Source organism: Telopea speciosissima, chromosome 6 (assembly GCF_018873765.1).
Source record: "Telopea speciosissima isolate NSW1024214 ecotype Mountain lineage chromosome 6, Tspe_v1, whole genome shotgun sequence".
Classification (NCBI taxonomy): domain Eukaryota; kingdom Viridiplantae; phylum Streptophyta; class Magnoliopsida; order Proteales; family Proteaceae; genus Telopea; species Telopea speciosissima.
Genome location: NC_057921.1, coordinates 58,162,753 through 58,182,413, shown reverse-complemented (window position 1 = coordinate 58,182,413; position 19,661 = coordinate 58,162,753). Strand labels below are relative to the sequence as shown.

The following is a 19,661-nucleotide window of genomic DNA, read 5'->3' as shown; positions in this document are numbered from 1 at the left end:
TTGCCATCGCGGATAGTAAACGGACAAGTAGCAGTGGCCACAAAGCGAGGCAACGGTCGAGGCTAGTTGGAGAGGAAAGCAGGGGTTGATGGCAGCTGCTCTAGTTCCGGCTTCTTCTCTACCCCGCTCAACCTCTCGCTTTCTCTCATTCAGCAGCAGCAGATTTCATAGAAATGGCCTCACAATCTTAAAACCCCTAACCACTTATTTCCCTCCCCTGCCGCCATGTCTCCACTGTTACCCTCGCTTGGGATATAGCCAACGCGTCCGTACGGACGCCCATTTATTCGGTCGGAGATGGTTCTCGAGTGTAATCTCTGGAGCTCTGTCTTCAGGCGAAGCTGCTGCGGAGAAGGCGAAGACGCAGTTGCTCGAAAAGCAGCCGAACGTTAGAACTGGCGGGAAGGTCGGGGAGTTCCAGAAACGGTTGACAATCGTTGATATAAAGGGTGGCCCCGATGAAGGATTGGATCGTTTGGGTCAGAAGCTCGTTGTCAAGGGTTGGGTTCGAACTCTTCGCGCACAGCGCAGCATTACGTTTATTGAGGTTATAGAATTGCAGTCCTGTTGAACTTGTCTTAAATCTTACTCAATTGTTAAGATTATTTTTTTTTCCCAAAAAATTTTTGACCACCTTCGTAATGTGTCAAAATTTTGAATTTATCTATAATTTCTCTTTAGAACTAATAACGATCATCAGTTTTCAGTGAATTGTATGCTACTATTTGTGTTTAGAAGTTAACGGATGTCTATTTTGAATATTCAGGTTAATGACGGTTCATGCCTGTCCAACATGCAATGTGTAGTAAACTCAGATGCTGAAGGTTATGATCAGGTATTGCCGAGTTACATGTGTTTGGTTGAAGTATTTTGAGTGTTTCAGGTATGCTTAAAACTTACAATCTTTTCAAACAGATCATCCTGTTTGCTATATTGGTAATAGCATTTTATGGTCCAGATAAAAATTTGCCAGAATCTGACTTGAATGCTTGAGGTGTTGCATAGACTGGATCATACAGAAGTAGATGAAGCCACATAAAGTTTCATTTTTCCACTGACGGGCGTTATTAGGATATAGGATGGGCTGGGAATTATAACATGTAAAAATGTTTCCTAAGCTGAACTAAAGCTACTTAAGAATCTCTGATTGTAATTGGTAACTGTATCAAGTCATAGAGACCCAATAATTACTATTCCATCCGTGAACTCTTGGCTATTGCTACAACAAGGTCTGCATCAATGCTTTAGTTTTCTTGTTTACCTCTTGGCAGTCTTGTTGAGTTGCAGGGAGTCTCCAAGGGAAACGAATTGAAGAAACTTGTTTTACACGTTATCTGTATATATTGTGCTATGTCTTTATAATATTGTCTTATTGCTTTGTTCACTCCTTTTTTAGAATTTGGTTTTAACCCATTTCCATATAAAGGAATTCAAACTTTCTTTGAGATCTCATAAGATAGCCATGATGTCCTGTGACAAGCATAAATAATAATGACATTAATGATGATGAGTGCATTTTAAATTACTTATTTCTTTCTTATGAAAGAAAAAGTTGTCACATAACTTTGGACCTCACAATTCTTTTTTTTTAATGGCTATGCGTCATGCAGCCGACCTTGACTTGTTTTTCTATTGAAATCATTTACCAAAAAAATTTCATTAAATTGAAAACTAGAGACTGCAAACGAATGGCAATGTTTATAAGCTTCCAAAATGTCCATAGAAAATTTAAGTAATGGAAGAACTTTACAGGTGAAAAAGTTCCACTATGAGTCCATCGCTGATAATTCATTAAAAAAAGGGGGGGGGGGTGGTCTACCCTGGATACCCCTCTTTTAGCTGCAAGATCTGCTATGCATTTATTACCTTGTATACAACAATTGGTTCCAAAATAAATAGGTATTAGTATCATTGATTTCTTTAATATTTTTATACTCACAAATGTCAGGATTTCTAATAGTTTCCAATGCTTGAGTTTGTTATTAGGTGGAAGCTGGATCTATCACAACTGGTGCCTCTGTATGCATGGAGGGTACTGTAGTAAGCAGCCAAGGAACTGAGCAGAAAGTGGAATTTAGGGTTACAAAAGTCAAGACGGTGAGGAAATGTCACCCATATTCTTGAACAGGGAAATTATGTGAATGGCTTTGGATTCTTCTTTATATGCTCTCTTCCAGTTCTATTAGCTGTGCAACATTTTGAGATGCTGGTAAGACCTTGGACAGGAATGAGGATTTATGTTGCAAATGCCGGACTGTTAACTATTAAAAAAATATGGAGCTTTTTGGCAGAAATTAGAGGGTCTTATTATTACTAAAAAAAAGGAAGGGGGGGGGGGGGGAGGAAAAGCATATTGTTTGAAACAGGTCACGATTACTTGTTGAGACTTTTCAAGTTCTAGAAATGTTCGGGTTTGGTTTTACAAGAACAGCATCCTATAAACAGTAATTATGGGAGGTATAAATTGTTGGTTCTGTCATGATGTTGTCATGAAAACTTCTATGATCCCATTAGGTTGTATATTTTAGTACACTCACTTCTGGGGGGGGGGGGGGGGGGGGGGGGGGGGGGGGGGGGGGGGGGGGGGGGGGGGGGGGGGGGGGTGTGTTGTTGGTGGTGTATGGGGGGGACCCTTCCAACTCTTATATTCCTTGAAAATTTTCTATTATCGTTGGAGAGGATAGGAGAGTAAGTGTAACACTTGGCTATTTTTTAAAGAAATAGCATTTTATCAAATTGATGCCCAATTCAAGCCAGTTAAATTTCCTGTAAAGTTAATTTTGGGTCCAAGAAGCTCCTACCAAGGTTCAGTTTTTTTCTAAAATAGCGACTTTGAACAGAAATTTAAAGAATCTAGATTTGATAGATGTTATGAAGAGCTCTTACAAAGTTTCAGTTCTTTTTCTAAAATAGCAACTTTGCACAGAAATTTAAATATTGGTCTCTTGATCATGATGAATCACTGCCTCTTGAATATTCCTTTTCTGCTTAAAGGATGCTTAATGGGTTTCCCAGCTACTTCTCCCTTGCCTTTTTGCCTATGCTATCATATCTGGACACTTCAATGATGAGTCATAGTCGTGTCCGACACTTCATATAAGCCAATGAGAATGCAAGAAATGCAATCCTTGTCACACCCAAGTTGTGTCCTTTTCCATGTCCGGGTAACATAAGGTGTATGATGGGTGTTTTGGGTAGTGCCATGAAGGCTCTTCCTTTATTTAATTCTTAAGTTACTCAAGAAAAGGGAAAATGCTGAAGGAGAAAAATCATGTCTGGTGGCTTTTATTAAAATGTCCGCTTTGTTTCTTATCCCAAAAGAAGAAAAAAAAAAAAAAGCCTATTAATTAATGTATGCTTTGTTTGTTTATCTATTTAATTTTGCTTCCTGTCGTTCACTATCTTTTATTCTTTGACATCCAACATGTTTATTGTGTAGGTATGTTTCTTCATGCTGTAATTTATTGTTGGAAACTTTGTGTACTGTATTTGTCCTTTTTTAGGTTGGGAAAAGTGACCCTTCCTTTCCTATTCAAAAGAAAAGGGTAAGCAGAGAATTTTTGAGAACCAAGGCCCATCTTCGTCCTCGAACGAACACATTTGGTGCGGTATGCTTTCTGCTTTTCGTTGAATAAATACCATCTCCTTGTTTCTTTTAATTAACAGTTTCTTGAACTTTTGGTTGGAAGATCTGCCCTTTGCAGGAAGTTTTTTCAAAGAGAGATTTATTAGAGTTCTTGATCATCTTTTGTTAGTTTTGGATCTACATCTTTTGTATTATGCATTCCTTCTGTTTTACTTCATTGACATCATAGATTGGCTGCCACATGATTTGAAACTGATTCATGTGAATAATTAAGGACATCAATTCTAATCTATTCATGTGCTACTTTAATAGAATTTTGCTTCAAGACTAACTCATACTTAGATATCTCTCCCTTCTTAGTTTGATATGTATTGAGCTCCTTGTCAAAATTCTATATGAAATGTTATAGAAATTTTTCTAGGGGAAGAAAAGCGGATCTTTAGAAATCTAAGATTCTTTTGGCTGGATCTATGTTCTACTCTAGATTTTTGCAGGTTATATATGTTTGATTTGGTGTCTCTTACTGGGAAACAAATTAAGGATGTATATGAAGTCCAGCTATGGTTCAAGTGATCAAGAAGCCATTCTCAGCTATATTTGTGAATTGTGATAGATGTATCCCATTGTATTTCTCTTTCAGAATCTTGAAGATCTATTGTCTTTCTAGACGTGTCACAATGTGTTAACCTTGATCAGTTGGTGCTTCATTCAACCATATATAGTTTTACCTGTTATTTGCCAATGTGACAGTCTTGGCAGACAGGATAGTTATGAATGAAAATTTATGGAGTACGACCACTGAATGTTGCTATGGCCTATGGGAGATCTGCTCTTCCAAGGATGTACTGTGCACTACTTTCCTTGTTTTGTAGAACAATATCAAGTGTAGTGTGTGTGAAGTGGAGGAACTTTTTATTGAATTAAAAGGCACACTGGTTTTGTTTTTGCCTGCTTTCTGACTAGTTTGTATATTGGCGTTGTTTAGAAATTTAACTTTTGAAAGTCATTGCTGTATTTAACCAAATAGACCAGTGCTTCCAATGAGGACTTAGGTTTTCTCATAAATTTGATGATATGGAGTATGTCTGCCCATATTCTTTTGTTGCCCAGTTCTTTAAATGTTTTCATGATGCTTTATTTTTCAAGTTCTATTGCTACTGTAATGTTTTGATCACTTTGACAAAGAGTCAAAGAAAGATGTCATTGCTTGAAATACAATTTCAGAAGTTACATTTGCATGACTGCATGAGCGTTGGGGGAAATGTTAAACTAAGAATGTAATGTTGATTTAAGAAGTTAAAACAGTACCTAAAACAGAATTTAAAAAAAGAGAAGTAAACAACCAAATTAGGAAGAAAATCAATAGGATCAGATCAGATTAGAACACAGTCCAAATTCTCCTTTTAATGGTTATATCGGGGCAAATCTGTCTAACTAGAAGTCTGATTAAAGAACATATTGCAGATTTAGTTAATCCAGCAGAATATCAGTATGCATTGTTAATTTCTGATCAAACAAACCATCAAATAGGTAGGTAAAGCGATTTTCAGTTTCAAGGTCCTTAGATGCAATCCTACTTGAAATAGGATTGTATCAAATACTTGTCAGAATCTGAAATTGAAGACAAAATATGAAAGATAGCAATATCGGTTGATGATTTCTGAATTGGGTATGAAACTCACCTCCAAATCAACAATCTTAGTGGTGCTAGGACTGAAGAATCATAGGCAACAGTAATGGCCGAATTGCAGAAAATAGAGCAGCAGATGAGTACCTTAGAGAAGGGTACAGCGAGCAATGCACCCGGGCTTCCCACCGCTAGGTGTTGGCTGGATCACACACCAGTCACACCTTGTTTCTCATAAGGAAATAGACTAGTAGCACTCCACACAGGCATTACAACAAACTTTCTAAAAACATCAAATCATGGGTTATAGAGCCCCATGGTCTTTATTTACCAAAACTAGAAAAACAGAGTTTTTATCAGGATGGGATTCCCCTGGCCAATTCTTATTACAAGACACAATTTCTTTTAAAAGTCTAATCGGCCTTTATAAGGATGTAGACCCAAACTTAAAGACTTAAAACAATACAAGAAATATCTAACTTAAATTGACCTAAACAGGTTCAACCGGAACTGATCCAAACAACTAAAAACCAGAATAAAGTGGGCCCAAGCCTTAGAATGGGCTGGGCCATGCTTGGCAGCAACTTTCTTGGACCTCCTGCAATATGTCTTCAATTCTACATCAGCTCTCTCTGGCTTGAAATCATTCGTCTACGACGAATGGGTGAATGACATGTAGAACTCATATAAATCCGGATCAAGACGAATCATCCACGTGGATCCAAGTGCTATCGTGTCTTGGATGACCTTTCCATTTGATGAGGAAAGCGTGATAACCGGTGCCATGACGAGTTGTTTTGTAAGTATCATCAAAGACTTCTTCAATTTCATCATCAGCAGTTGGCTGTAGCAGCCTTAGCATATGTTCTGTGTGACCTTCATCTAAGTGATGTCCCACATATAGGTGTAGATCTTCCACGCTGAAAATATTGTTTATGGCCAAGATTTTAAGTATCGTTCCGTATCCTCCGATGCTAACTAATACATATCATATCTTTAAGGTACCGATACGATACCAATACAAATTTGGTATTAGCACATGTAAGAAATCTCATCTTTATATATAATCAATTGAGTGCATTTGTCTCGTCATACTTTGTTCTCCTTTTTTGTACATGGTATATTACTTATTTATAGTGTTTTATGTTTCAAAATTATATTTTGCATATCCTAAGCATTTCCATACGTTTTTTGACTATTTCCATACGTATCTTTAGCATATCTTGTGTCTCTCCAATACTATACAATACGTCTGATGCAGGGATTTTGGCTGTCCCTACCAGTTCCAGCCCAAGGTACTCCAAGAGGTACCATCTCAGGCACAAGCCTACCAGCCCCCTGGCTGACTTTGCAGTTCAGCCCCATCCAAGCCCAGACCCTGCGGATGGTCTGGCCAGACTTCCCTAAGCCTGCGGTCAAGTGGTTCTTTTTTTGGTTAATTATTAGCCTTGCTTGGAAGGCACTAGAATAGTATTAATTATTTTTAGTTTTAGCACTAGGGTTTTTGTATTCCAAGGCATACTTATAAGCCTTTTCCTATTCCTAGGCTGTTAAATAAGTCTTTTAATTGTCCTAAGTATTAGTCTAGAGTCTAGTGTTAGTCTTTAATGTTTTGCTTAGTTTTTATCATTTTGACTTGTTGGGAATTTCCTTGTCTTGGAATACCAAAAGGTCTCTTTATTACTTTTTTGTAAGTTCCAAGAGGCATTACCCTCCATTTTATGGCTATATAATACAAACCATGGGCTCTCTAGAGCACACTAGAATTTAACCCCAAAAAAAAAAAGAAAGAAAAGAAACCTCTCTTTGAAAGACTATATCTTGTGGATGTCGGGTGGGCTGTGGAGTCAGCAAATTACATCCAAGGTGGATCTCCAAGAGCTGGGCACTAGTGGATCTCTAGTTGCCACACATCTATCTTCGTTTACCTTCATCAAGTTCATCTCATCAACCACTTCATCCTCAACCTCCAAATCAACAAAGGTCCTTCAAATCTGAACCTGAACTTCAACCAACGATCTACCCTACTCAACCTATCCTTATACCATCTAAACCAGTCTATACCAGTTCTATACTTCATACTCAGCCTGTCATATACACCTTAACTGAACCAGATCTGGGTGTGTGTTTCCTTCACCAGTTGGGTCCTGGTTGCTTGACTACTAGTCTTGCATCAATGTCTCTTAAAATCACCATTCCTATATGATGCCCAATACCAATACTGTAAACCTTGCTTATGACCATATTATTAGGCAACTCGAGCACATAAGCATTTGGTCCCACTTGTTTCAGCACCTTGTAGGGACCCATCTTCCTCGGGTGGAGTTTAGTATTTGCCCCTGGTTGAAACCTCTTAGGATTAACACAAAACCATCACAATTTCTCTCGGTTTGAACTCCACATATCGTCGATGACGATCAACTATAGCCTTATTATACACATCATTGCTCAAAGCGATCCGGCGTTGAATATTTTGCATGCACCTCAGTAATATGGCGCAAGAACTTATCAGCTTCAAGGCTGATTCGAGCTTGGGTGGAAGTGGAACAAAGATCAATAGGTCAGCGAGGCTGAATTCCAAAAAGTATTTCAAATGGAGTACATCCCATTGTTGTGTTCTCTGAGCTATTATATGCAAATTCAGCAATGTCGAGGATGGCTGGCCATGCATTCTCATAATCTCGAACGAGAGACTTCAACAAGTTTCCCAAGCTTCTGTTTACTACCTTTGTTTGTCCATCAGTTTGATGTTCGCAGATGGACCACCAACTCCCGAACATTTGATAAGATCTGGAATTCCATCTACTTTGATATTAGTTCTAAGATCTCCAGTCTTCCCCATCTTAATGTAAGAGATTCCCCAAGGAACAGGCTCATTGTTGTCTCTTGGGGTCTCCCCCTATAAATTTTGCAGCCTGATGCCCCTCGCCCTTGATTCCTTGAAGGGTGGATGCATCCTTGGTGGCTGTTTGCCTGGGATTCTTTCTTCTCTCCTTCCCCCTTGGCCCCCCCTCTATTTTCTCCCTCTTTGGTAATGAATTCTTTATTCACCAAAAAAATAAAGAAATAAAAAAAAACCAGAAATAAAATAGATCCAAGCCTTAGAATGGAGTGGGCCACGCTAGGCAGCAACTTTCTTGGACCTCCTGCTACATGTCTTCAATTCTACATCACTAAGTCTTGATTAATGCATTAAAAAGTGAGTGTACAATCTTTTTTCACCCTCCTGTTTATCTGGTTCTTATTAGGTTAATTTTTGTTCTCATATGTTAAAGCCTGAATCAATACCCCATTACATAATTTCTTCACTACTTTAGATGGATGATGAAATTTATTAGAAGAATGGGAGGAGAATATAATGAAGAGATAGAAGTCTATTGAAAAACAGCTAGAACCAAGGATAGGAACCAGGTAGACAGTATTGGAAAAATGAATAAGACAAAACAAGGGCTCAGTCTCAGCCAAATTGATATGACCTTATATAGGTAGAAGGCAGATTCAATATTAGAGGTAGGTCAATATGGACATAGACTGGTGAGGGAAATGCTAAATTGTCCCTGTTTATTTCTCAACAGGAGATATTGTATTTAAAATCTTTTGTTCCTCTTAGTTTTGTTAATGATAATTGTTGTTCTTAGACTTTTTAGTTTGTCTTGCAAATGGAATGGCCTGTTTGATCTGTTGTGGATTGATGTATCACAACACATCTCCATGTTCAGGTATCATATTATCTTTTCCTTATGTTTTCAATGACATACCATGCTATATGGTTATCATTATCTAGTTTTCTCATGAGTGATGGTAAGGTTCTTGCATTGTTTCCTTTTTGAGGGAATAATGTTGTCTATTTGTATCATGCAAGCTGGTTTAGGTTGCGAGAGTGAGGAATGCTTTGGCCTACGCTACTCATAAGTTTTTCCAAGAAAATGGATTTGTCTGGATTTCAAGCCCAATAATTACTGCTTCAGATTGTGAAGGAGCTGGTGAACAATTCTGTGTGACAACTTTGGTATGTATGCTTTAAGAAGAGTATAACAGGGTCTGTGGCTCTTTTAAGGATTAGTTATAAATTACATTTTGTATCTGATCAATTAATTTTTGTATTGAATTCTCTTCTTACTAGAGTTTTCTGAAGAATTTCTATGAGTAACTGTCACTAGAATTTTTGAATTGAACCTTAGATTCCAAACTCCCAAGAAGGTACTGATTCACCAGTTGACACCATTCCCAAGACAGAAAGTGGTCAAATTGACTGGTCAAAGGTGAGTCGACATTCCACCACTTGTAATTTTAGTCTAGCCTCTATTTTCTCCTTCTCACCCTATCATGAGTACAGATTTGATGATTTTTTTTTTAATTGACACTGATAAGAGAAAAGATTTAGTTTATGGAGTTGACACTATGGTTTGAATAAAATGCTTCAAGCACTTCTGGTTTTCAATTAGCCGGCTTGCTTTGTTATTGAAAATCAAAATGTTGTGTTAAAACTTAAAAGGAATATCAATTTCCAGCTAAATCTCATTAATATCACTCTCAAATCCTTCCACACCATTTGACAAAGAAAAATAGGAGGGAAGTAATGTTTTAAAGAGATAACTAGTACCAAACAAACTAGAAATTGAATAACAAATTTTTTCCTAAGTAACTGAGAAATTTGATAGATTTTGTACTTGATATGGATGTGGTTATACTGTGGCCTATATATTGAAAGGAGTTTGTGCTGTTGTTGTTGGGAAGTCCCAGATATATAATGCTCCAAAGATAGTTTCATGAGATACTACACTCACAAGATGTGAAGAGGATACTGTTCAGCAGTGTTCTCTAAGTCAATCAGGTTGATTTCAATCCGACTGTAAATTGATTTGCAAGCTGTTATTAAATAATGTTTGAATTTAGTATGATCAAAGTCCAGCCATGGTAGGGTAGGGATATTCAATTATTCTTGGAGGTCAAGGCTAGTTTTTGCTGGTCTTCTTTGGCAGGTATTTGGGATGGAGATTTTCTTAACCTCTCTAGGAATCTGTAGGAGTTGCCTCCAACATTAGTTGAGTTCCCGAATATGTGCTCTTTGTGTTGTGGTTCCCATTTATTCTTTTTTTTTTTGGGGGGGGGGGGCAAGGATAGCTTTTGCTGGTCTTCTTTGGCAGGTATTTGGGATGGAGATTTTCTTAACCTCTCTAGGAATCTGTAGGAGTTGCCTCCAACATTAAATGAGTTTCCAAACATGTGCTCTTTGTGTTGTGGTTCCCATTGAAAGTAGTCACGGACTAGCGGGGAGTTCTCCAATATTGGGGTAGTAAACCTACAATATAGTGTATAGGGGAAGCCAAAGCCCTTCTCTAATGTAGTTCAGAGCAGTAATTTCTGATCCGAAATTTGGAAAAGCTGTGTGTTAAAAGAGTTCTCTTAAAGATTCTTTTTATATTGCAGTGCTACTGATTTCAACTGCCTTCTACAATTGATCTATCTGATATCTGAGGCAATGCATCATTTCAAATGCTCTCTTCATGTGCTTGAGTGATGCAGAATCAGTCCAACATCTTTTATTCTGCTGACACCTTTGCTTGTGAAGTTTTGTCTGAATCTTGGTATTGGTGGGTGGTTTTTTGGGTGATGCTGAAAGAATTGGTGGATCTTATGGGGCTGGAGCCTGGAGATTATTTCTCGTCACTCCCTAAGTAGATGGTTTTGGTCTTTGCTTCTTGCACAAATGCTTGTGTTTATCACTTGGAAGAAATAGTTGCCTTCAAGGATATGCTGAACTAGCCTGTTGGGTAGTGCACAAAGCTAAGGGGATGGTGTTCTTCTTGTGCATCTTTTGATAAAAGAATTTAACGCTTAACACAATACAGATTCCACACCCAGCTTGTACAGTAGGTTTTACTTTTAGGGACCTTATTTAATACAATGAGTCTTTGTTTAAGATTGTGAGGCCTCTCCTTTTCATAAATTTCGTACTTAATAGTATAAATTTAGGTCAACCATACTTTCTCTCAACCTTTTCTTATTTTTTTTCTTCTATTATTCAAGATTTTGCCAACTTACTACTGAGTAGGAGTTTGTTACAAGAGAAGGTGATTATATGTAGTGTGCATTAATACCTAAAATTATAAAACATAAAAATATATCATATGTATTAACAAGGGGTACATGGTTCATGTATTTTGTAACTAATGCTATACTAGAACATCTTTAAATGATTAGTATTAATAGGTATTAGAGGATGTTGATTATGCACTATACAATACACAGAGATGCACAGAGGAACAGAACGAACTTCATATATCCCTTTTCCTTCCATCAAAAATTATTTATCATAGGGACAATAACTATTGAGTATTCATTTGTAGACTGACTAGATATATGCAAGCAGAATATCTGTTTAATAAAAACCATCATTATTGCTTGAAGCAATATACAACTCCCCTTCTAAGAATTCATGACTTTTACAAGCTTTCAACAATCACAGATGCCATCTCATGAAAACAACAATTCAACTTAATCAGACAAAACAAGAATTTCTTTCTTTCTTTTTTTTTTTTTTGGTGAAAACAAAACAAGAACTTCCAATCCATAGAAAATGATGTTACCATCTGACTTTGCACCTGGATAATTATCTTCCTTGCACTAATGTCTTTCATCTGTTATGTTTTTGTCATATTTCTCTTCTCTGTTTCTACATCTTCTGAAATACTGTATTAAGATGTGCTATAAAACCAATTCTTTCTTTTTCTTGTCACAGGATTTTTTTGGAAAACCAGCATTCTTGACAGTTTCTGGACAGCTTAATGCTGAAGCATATGCAACGGCTCTTTCTGATGTATACCTTCTTTTTAGATGTTTGCTTGCCTCTATTATATTATGGAAAATTAATTTTTCTTCTCACCTTCTGATCACTGCATGACCAAATTATCGTATTGTTTGCCAGGTATACACGTTCGGTCCCACATTTCGAGCAGAGAACTCTAACACTTCTAGGCATTTAGCTGAATTCTGGGTATCTTCTCCCTCTTTTTTTTCCCCGATTTAGTCTGATTTTTGCGTTCTCTCTCTCGCCACACATACACAAAAAAATATATTTCATTGCATAATGGAGCAACTTACCAGTCTTTTCTTATTCAAGATGATTGAACCAGAACTTGCTTTTGCTGATCTGAATGATGACATGGCTTGTGCAACCGCTTATCTCCAGTATGTAGTAGGTTACTTTTTCACATCTGCTGTCCATCCATTTTCTATGCTAAGAATTCTGGTGTTTCTCTTGCATTTCCTGTCTACCCTTTCAATGGGCCAGGGGAATGTTTAGTGGGTGTAAATGGGTTTTTGAACAAAGGTCTGTAGTGTCCATTTCGGGTCCTTAATCTCATTTCTGGAACATAGAGTAATACACTTCTCTGCATGGCAGGTGAGATATGTTCTTGAAAACTGCAAGGAAGACATGGATTTCTTCAATACTTGGATAGAGAAAGGAATCATTGACAGATTGAGTGTATGAGCTCTTAATGTAACTTATCTTCTTCAAGATTCTGTTGTATCACGGAATCTGATCAAAATGAATAACAAATGATAGCCTGGTTATTGACTTATTATTCTGCATGAAACTTTCCCAATTCCTACAGATTCTATTGGACTATAATCTGTCTACATGATTATTCTTACGTGTGGGTCATCATCTTTTCCTTTGGACAGTATGTTGTTGAGAAGGACTTTGTGCAATTGACGTACACTGATGCCATTGAACTTCTTGTCAGAGCAAAGAAGAAATTTGAATTTCCGGTACTGCTTGTTTCTTCTATATGCAAATCTTAGTAACAATCATGACTGGTAGATTCAATCTACAGGTAGTATTCAAGCATGATAAGTCTTCATCATCTTTAATTGGCCTCCCAAAGTGAATTTTATTGTATTGAAATTATGTCTTTCCAATTTATATTTTGCTAACCTGAATTTGATCTTCTATCAAGTCCATTATTTTCTACACATCGTGTTTTAAAATTTAAGTTCAAGTATTATCCAAATGGGGGAAATCACAACTTCACGGTCCAACATAGATCTGCTTATCTTAATGGCCCACCTAATTCAATCACATGGCAAAATGATGTGGCAATTCCAACCGTTGTGTAGACAGTGGACAGTCTGGATAGGCCACCTGTCAAATTTCAGACTCAAAACCAATAATATATATTCCCTCATGTATTGGCATGCATCCCCATGTTTGTCCATGCACATCTATGGTACTCCAACCACTAATGTGTACTCTTCCCTAGGACTGTATTTTTGAAGCTCTATTTGGCACTTGTAGAACTTCATCTAGGCTGAAACTTGACATGCAAACAGGGGACCTAGGGTTCTACCTGTCCACAATTTGGGCCCCATCCAACATGGTATGTGGCAATTTTTGGGCCAACTAGATAAGCTTATGTAATTGGGTCGACCAAATATATTTTGCCCCATGCAATATTATCTTTTATGAAATAACAAAATTAAGCGTTACGCAATAATTGGTCTATAAACATATTCCTATTCTCTAAGTTTGTGTAGGTATTCCTATAATTGTGAACACAGTGGCGTATCCTTGACAGAGAAGTGTAGTTGGTGTCGATAGGGATTTAAATGCCATCGTTCAGATAGAGAATTTGTCAACAATCTCGTCATCCAATTGTGATTATGCTAGCAAGTATGGCTCCATGTCTTATGCCTTTTCACAATATCTTTGGTATTCCCTGCTGGCATCCTTTATTTTAGGCAAGGAGCGTCTGTTCCTTCAGTACTAGGATAGGCTTTTATGGAGAAATATTTTTCTTGAATGTGTTCTATCAGATCATTAGGTAATGTTGCAGCAACTAGATCTTTAGGTTTGGGAGCTTTACCGAGTCAATTGATTCTATTTTGGTTAGAAACAGGCTGCTACTGAGGTTTTATTTTGAGCTATGCCTATTGAGTCTATGACTAGAGATTGAAGGGAGATGATTGTTCTTTTCTTTACATTCCTCTGATTTGCTGGCTCTTGGATTCTCCCTCATGGACACACTATCAAATTGAACTTTGCCGGATGTTCCTTAAGTGGCCCAGGCCTTATAGCATTGGTGGATCATTTTGAATAAGTGAGGGCCTGATTGGTATTCTCAGGTTTGATTGGTGAAAAGCTAATTCTGTTTGGTAGATAGATTTTAGATCTGTATATAAAAATCCTTCAGAAATTATAACTCTATTCTCATAAGGTTTTGTGAACTACTACTAAGCTGGTATTTCTTGATGTTTTAAACTTTTTCCAAAATTTGATGTTCTGATTATTCAATTGGGCATTACAGGCAGATCTGAAGAGTATTATATAAAAGCATAAAATCTTGTATCAGATCAGAGATTTAAATTGTTACTTAAGAACATGAAATCAAGTAGTGTTGATATGATTATCTTGTGAAATTCAATCATGAACACATCTTTGTTATGACTGTGATGCTGTTCGTTGCAGTTTTGTGTTTTTTACTTGGACTTAAGAAAAGGCATATTGTACTGTGACAGCTTTGACTTTGGCTTGCTGTTAAAAAATATTAGTAATTTTCATTGGAAATTTGATACAAGTTTATACTCATCATTCATTACACATGAGCTTTATGGTCTGGATTTTAACAAGAAGGCAAATTTATTTTTCTGTGGGTGCTTATCATTTGATAGGTGAAGTGGGGTTATGATTTGCAAAGTGAACATGAAAGATACATCACTGAAGAGGTTTTTGCTGGATGCCCTGTAATAATCACAGACTATCCGAAGGCATGTCTTTGTTCTGGATTTAGCTTATGTTCAGAACTGGATATATTGGAAATTTGATAAAAACTATTTGCTAATATTACCAAATTAATACTTTCAGGAGATAAAAGCATTCTATATGCGGCAAAATAATGATGGGAAGACTGTTGCAGCCATGGATCTGTTGGTTCCTCGGGTATGCTTAGGATGTCTTATTTCTTTGTTTTACAGTCATCTATCATTGTAGTTCTGACTGGTATTTGTGGTTAATAGATATGTAGTTATGGTTAATAGATATTGAGGCATTATAATATTAAAAATGTGTTCTGAATAATCAATAATGTGATCTTGTGTTCTGTCACACACTACTGCTTAAGTTCTACTGCTAAAAGTAAATAAATATAACTGTTTTTATTATTCAGAAAAAATCTATAAAATGGAAGTATTAATATTATAATATTATCTGCATAGGCTCTTCTTGGGAGATTTGGATATCAAAGTGCAAGCGTTTTCACAATAGCACCTGCACATTTACATAGCTATATTAGGTGTGTTCTCTTTCTAGTTCAACAGTCTCTTCTTTTATCAGGTTGGTGAGCTTATCGGTGGAAGCCAAAGGGAAGAGCGCCTTGAATATTTGGAAGCTCGTTTAGATGAATTAAAGCTTAACAAGGAAAGCTTTTGGTGGTACCTTGATCTGCGACGTTTTGGTTCAGGTGAGGGGATTTTTGCCTCATTGAAATTTGCAACTTCTCTTATGTTGGTGAATGTTGAAGTTGGTTGTTCTATTTAAGTTGTTACATCATGTACACATGTAAAAGTATGCATGATTGTCAAGGCCTTGCCTAACCCTCAAAGCCCTTCCGACTGGGCAAGGCGTGCACTCACCTAGTTCTTTACAACTCAGCCCTTGCCTTGGTCACCAAGGCCTTGCCTCGGCCATCTTGGCCAGGTTTTTACCTAGGTAGGTGCCATTTTGGGTCTTATTGTTATCTTTTCTCAAACTCATGTATGGTTAAATATTTTTGATTGTTTATTGCTTGTTTTGATGAATGTTTGATGATCATTGATTGATTGATGAATGCTTCATGTCTCTCTTTATTCTAGATTTCTATAGTACTACTAAGTAGACTAAATAATAACACAACTTTGTTTGGATATTAGTAAACAATTAGTACGAAAATAACTTGAAAGCTCCTAAACTAAACCCTGTTTTATGTGTTCCTTGACCAATGAGGCCCGACCTAGGCCACTGCCTAGGTGCCTAGACTCCTAAGCTCTCAGCCAGCACCTTGGTGATTTGACACTATGCGAGTATTATTTATCTCCCCCTACTTTATGAAGAATCTGATTTGTCACTCCCTCTACCTTCTCTATTACATGGGAGTAGATTCTTACAGTGTAGTCTCTCTCTCTGTGTCGATGGTCATTAGAAGGAAGAACCGCCATAAAAAGGTATTTCAGAAACACTGCTAAACAACTCGAACTAAGCGAAGAAAACCACTAAACGAAAAAAAAAAAAAGGCACCAGGTGCACTGCACTTTCCCTTGCCCAGAGTTCGCCAACCCTGTAAGAAGTTCACCATTCAGATTGTAAATATGAGACCATATCTTAAATATAATAGATCAGTGCTTTGGGGCACCTTTTCCTTCTGGCTTTTTCGGGGACATTTTTACTAATGTTCCTACGTACCAATCCGCTACACTCCACAGTTTGATAGATCTTTTGAAGAACTTATTAATTGGACAAGAATAAAGATAGGGTCCCATTCTACATGTCAACACCGACAACAATGGAATTTATAGTGAGAGGAAAATCCGTCGACTTTATAAATCATGAGGGTTCAAGCCCCCTGAACAAGATTACTATGGAAGAGTTGGTGAACATTGTTCTGACTCATTACCTTTCAAAAAAAGAGTAATCAGGAGCTCTCATAAATAGTTTTTGAGTACCAAGGGTAAAAGCTAGCTGGATAAACAAGACTGGGTTCGCCCGCTTGGCAATGCTACCTTGGGCAGGAGACAAAACACTTTCATTTAATGTTCTGATTGAAACTCCAATTCAAAAGCTTCCAATATAAAAAAGGAAATAGAATTGAAATTACCTCACTTCCCCACGCTCTGTTCCAGGTCAAGATCCAACATCCATTGATCCAAAGCCGAGGGAGAGCTGAAAGCTTCAGCTAGCAAGAAACTAGAAATCCTACAGGTTAATTGGTTAAATAAATCCAAGTACAACGAGGGAAATCATCAATAAACGAAATGTCACATAATAAGAGTAGCCACATCTAGAGCCAACAAGCGCAGGACCCCAAATGTCAGAATGAACTAGCATAAATGGAAAAGAATGCGCTGTTATGTAGTTTTCTAACTTTGAATTGGGAGGGTTGGTGAACTGACCGTAAAAGCTATTAAACCCGGCTCTGCATACTACGAAAATTATGGGGAATCTTTCAACTCTCTTTTACTTGTAAGGGTGATCCATAAAATATATAATTTATTTTTGTAACTCTAATGGATAGACTTCTTCTAGCTAACCCTTGATCATGAGTGCCTTGGTGACTTGACACTCTGCGAGTATTATTTATCTCTTGGAACACCTTCTTATCATTTTCCATTTGGTTAGTGTCGGTCCAACGCTCCGCGTCACGAACTAAAACTAAACTTTTTCTCCCTTCGTGTTGCGCCACAAAAATATGTCGGGTCCGGTCAGATCCGCATCACACTCGGATCCTTTGCATACAAAACATACTCAACAAAAACCTTGATTTTAAGTCCTTTTTTCACCCAAATCTTGTTAGGGCTTTCATTCTATAGTGAAAAACGAATAAAACTGTGCTTGAACAACAGCATTTGCATCATCCAACAACCAAAAAATTGAAGATTGAAGGAGTTCTTGAAGGGAAAGGTAGGCTTTTTTTTTTTAAAAAACTTGGATCTTTTATTTCAAATCTTGCATTTTAGTTGTTTTTTTTTTTTTGGTGCTATGAATCCATGCATTTAGGTTTAACTAACTATTAGATGCATGCATTGTATACATTTGCAAAGATTTGAACTCAAATCCATCATTTTTCACCCAAAAATGAAAATGGCTTCCATAAATGATTTCAAAGTGCCGCACCTGTCTGGTTATACATTATTCACAATTCTTAGTTTATATGCATGATATATGACATATATTGTTTGTTTATATTGTTTTTTTGTGTCCAAAAGTGTATTTTCATGTGTATTTTGATCATTTTCATGTGTTTTTGCACCGATCGATATGTATCTCCGATACGATACGATACATCTCTTAACATCACCCGACCGATACGATACCCAATACCGATACTTTAAGCCTGGTCAGGTACATTATCATGTACTTTGTGAGTCAATAAAGTCCATTTTAAGATTTTTCCTATTTGCTTGAATTTTCCCTTCAAGATCAAGTGGATAGCTTCGGTTTAACTGATTTTGTGATACATTATTTCTGTCTCTTAACTATTTTCTATTGCTCTCTCCCAAAGTTCCCCATTATGATTGGTGCAACTTGGAGTATCTTGCTGTAGATGGCACCATGATGCTTTCCCTCCATTCTTTTAGAATATTCCTAATGGTGTTGTGGGCGCGCGGGGGGGGGGGGGGTCAGGGACAAGAATATCGTGTCAAAAAATTATAGTGCAATATTAAGAAAAAATTTTGAAAGGGTTGAAATTGGTTTGATGGGTTGTGTTTGAGCTTGGGTGTTCTCACTCATTTGCTAAATTGGTAGGGTGGTGTTATATGGTTCAGACTTCAGAGATCACCAAATGCACCTGAGTCCACCCCTATTCTCACCTGTGTGATTCAAGGATTGAATGCCTTACTTTACAATACTTATTTCTTTTTTGCTTCTCACACTGCAGCTCAGGTTTCACCTTGTTAAAATTTTCAGTAATATTTTCTTAGCATGCAGGTTTTGGATCGCCTGAAACATGATTAATATTTCTACCTGTTGTCTTGTCTGCAGTTCCCCATGCAGGTTTTGGATTGGGTTTTGAAAGGCTTGTGCAGTTTGCAACTGGTCTAGAGAACATCAGGGATGTTATACCTTTCCCCAGGACTCCTGGTTCTGCAGAATTTTGAAGCCAAGCATTAATTACACTATCCAAATTTTTGTAGGTTGGTATATTTCCTTGTCCATAGCAAAACCTCTGCGTTGAGGATCTAATTGTGAAGTCTAGTTCCCCCCTCCAAATAAAAAAAATAAAATAAAAAAAGAGAATTAATTGTTTCATAAGTTTTGAGTGCAATAGATACTCTAATGCTTGATCTAGTTTTAATATGATGAATTCAAAATCAGATCTTGTATTTGGAGGGTTACATGATTGTTTGAGAATGGGAATGCAAAGTAGAAAAGTTAGGGTATTCCAAGTATAATGTTATATTCATGGTAGATGACTTATACTGGACTACGGCTGCAGACGGAGGGCCAAGCGGACCCAAGCCTACCTAAGCTTTGCCCAGAATTCACTGTTGTTACTGTTGGACTTGGTTTGGCCTAAATAAGAGCATTAACAGTCGTGCAGCAAGGAAGGTCAAATCCCAAATCCATCAAAACGAGAGAGAGAGTGCCTGCATTCAATCCAGTAAAAATTTCAACATGTTAGAACTAATATCACAAAATGTATATAAGATTGGGGAATTTTATTTGGAGGGTGTACCTTGTTGTCACCAAAA

The 19,661-nt window shown here is 37.2% G+C and overlaps 1 protein-coding gene and 1 long non-coding RNA gene across 2 annotated transcripts; one reads left to right on the top strand and one right to left on the bottom strand.

Annotated features, from left to right (window-relative positions):
• Nucleotides 1-19,107, top strand: LOC122664689 (asparagine--tRNA ligase, chloroplastic/mitochondrial). Its single transcript, XM_043860632.1, has 15 exons — nucleotides 1-547; nucleotides 767-835; nucleotides 1,987-2,097; nucleotides 3,504-3,608; nucleotides 9,085-9,222; nucleotides 9,395-9,475; nucleotides 11,956-12,033; nucleotides 12,142-12,210; nucleotides 12,337-12,411; nucleotides 12,619-12,702; nucleotides 12,903-12,989; nucleotides 14,889-14,984; nucleotides 15,082-15,156; nucleotides 15,550-15,676; nucleotides 18,952-19,107. Exons 1-15 carry the CDS (start codon nucleotides 89-91, stop codon nucleotides 19,065-19,067), a joined length of 1,770 nt encoding a protein of 589 aa, XP_043716567.1. The 5' UTR covers nucleotides 1-88; the 3' UTR covers nucleotides 19,068-19,107.
• On the bottom strand, nucleotides 9,003-9,457 carry LOC122664690. Its single transcript, XR_006333369.1, has 2 exons — nucleotides 9,390-9,457; nucleotides 9,003-9,217 (listed from the first exon to the last, which is right to left on the bottom strand). It is a non-coding gene; the product is annotated as an uncharacterized LOC122664690 (long non-coding RNA).
• Nucleotides 19,108-19,661: the final 554 nt, after the last annotated feature.